The sequence below is a fragment of the Chaetura pelagica genome, unplaced genomic scaffold (genome assembly GCF_000747805.2).
Source record: "Chaetura pelagica isolate M959 unplaced genomic scaffold, ChaPel_1.0 scaffold405, whole genome shotgun sequence".
NCBI lineage: Eukaryota > Metazoa > Chordata > Aves > Apodiformes > Apodidae > Chaetura > Chaetura pelagica.
In genome coordinates this window covers 2569469-2569839 of record NW_009953489.1, presented here as the reverse complement: position 1 = coordinate 2569839, position 371 = coordinate 2569469, and the positions used below count along the sequence as shown (strand labels likewise).

General features: G+C 62.3%; 1 protein-coding gene across 2 annotated transcripts in view; it reads right to left on the bottom strand.

The window, feature by feature from the left end:
• Nucleotides 1-371, bottom strand: part of KCNT1 (potassium channel, subfamily T, member 1) — a 34228-nt gene that overhangs the window by 16693 nt on the left and 17164 nt on the right. For both annotated transcript variants that reach the window (XM_009998839.1, XM_009998840.1), the window contains one exon: nucleotides 101-281. In XM_009998839.1, the coding sequence (XP_009997141.1) occupies nucleotides 101-281 (181 nt within the window). The remainder of the gene's footprint in view (nucleotides 1-100; nucleotides 282-371) is intronic.

The following is a 371-nucleotide window of genomic DNA, read 5'->3' as shown; positions in this document are numbered from 1 at the left end:
CCGAGCTCCTCGAACTGCACAGGGAGGCAAGAGCTGCTGTCCCCGTCGGCAGGGCCACCCCACTGAGGCTCTGCACCCCTCTGGGCTGCCCAGGTCTCACCTGGAGGGGCAGCACCACCAGGGCGACGCAGATCATGATGACGACGAGGAGCTGGGAAGGCCAGATCTTTGGTGTCACGTCTCCGTAACCCACGGTGGAGAAGGTGACGATGCAGAAATAGAAGGACTTGAAGAGAGAGAGCTTCTCACCTGCTCTCTCTAAATGCTGGATGCCACAGGTCCTGTAGGGAGAAAGGCCAGAGCCCAGCGAGTGCTGCCCTGCCCAGAGAGGGGCAGTGCCCCGGGCACCTGAGGCACAACAGGTCCTGCTG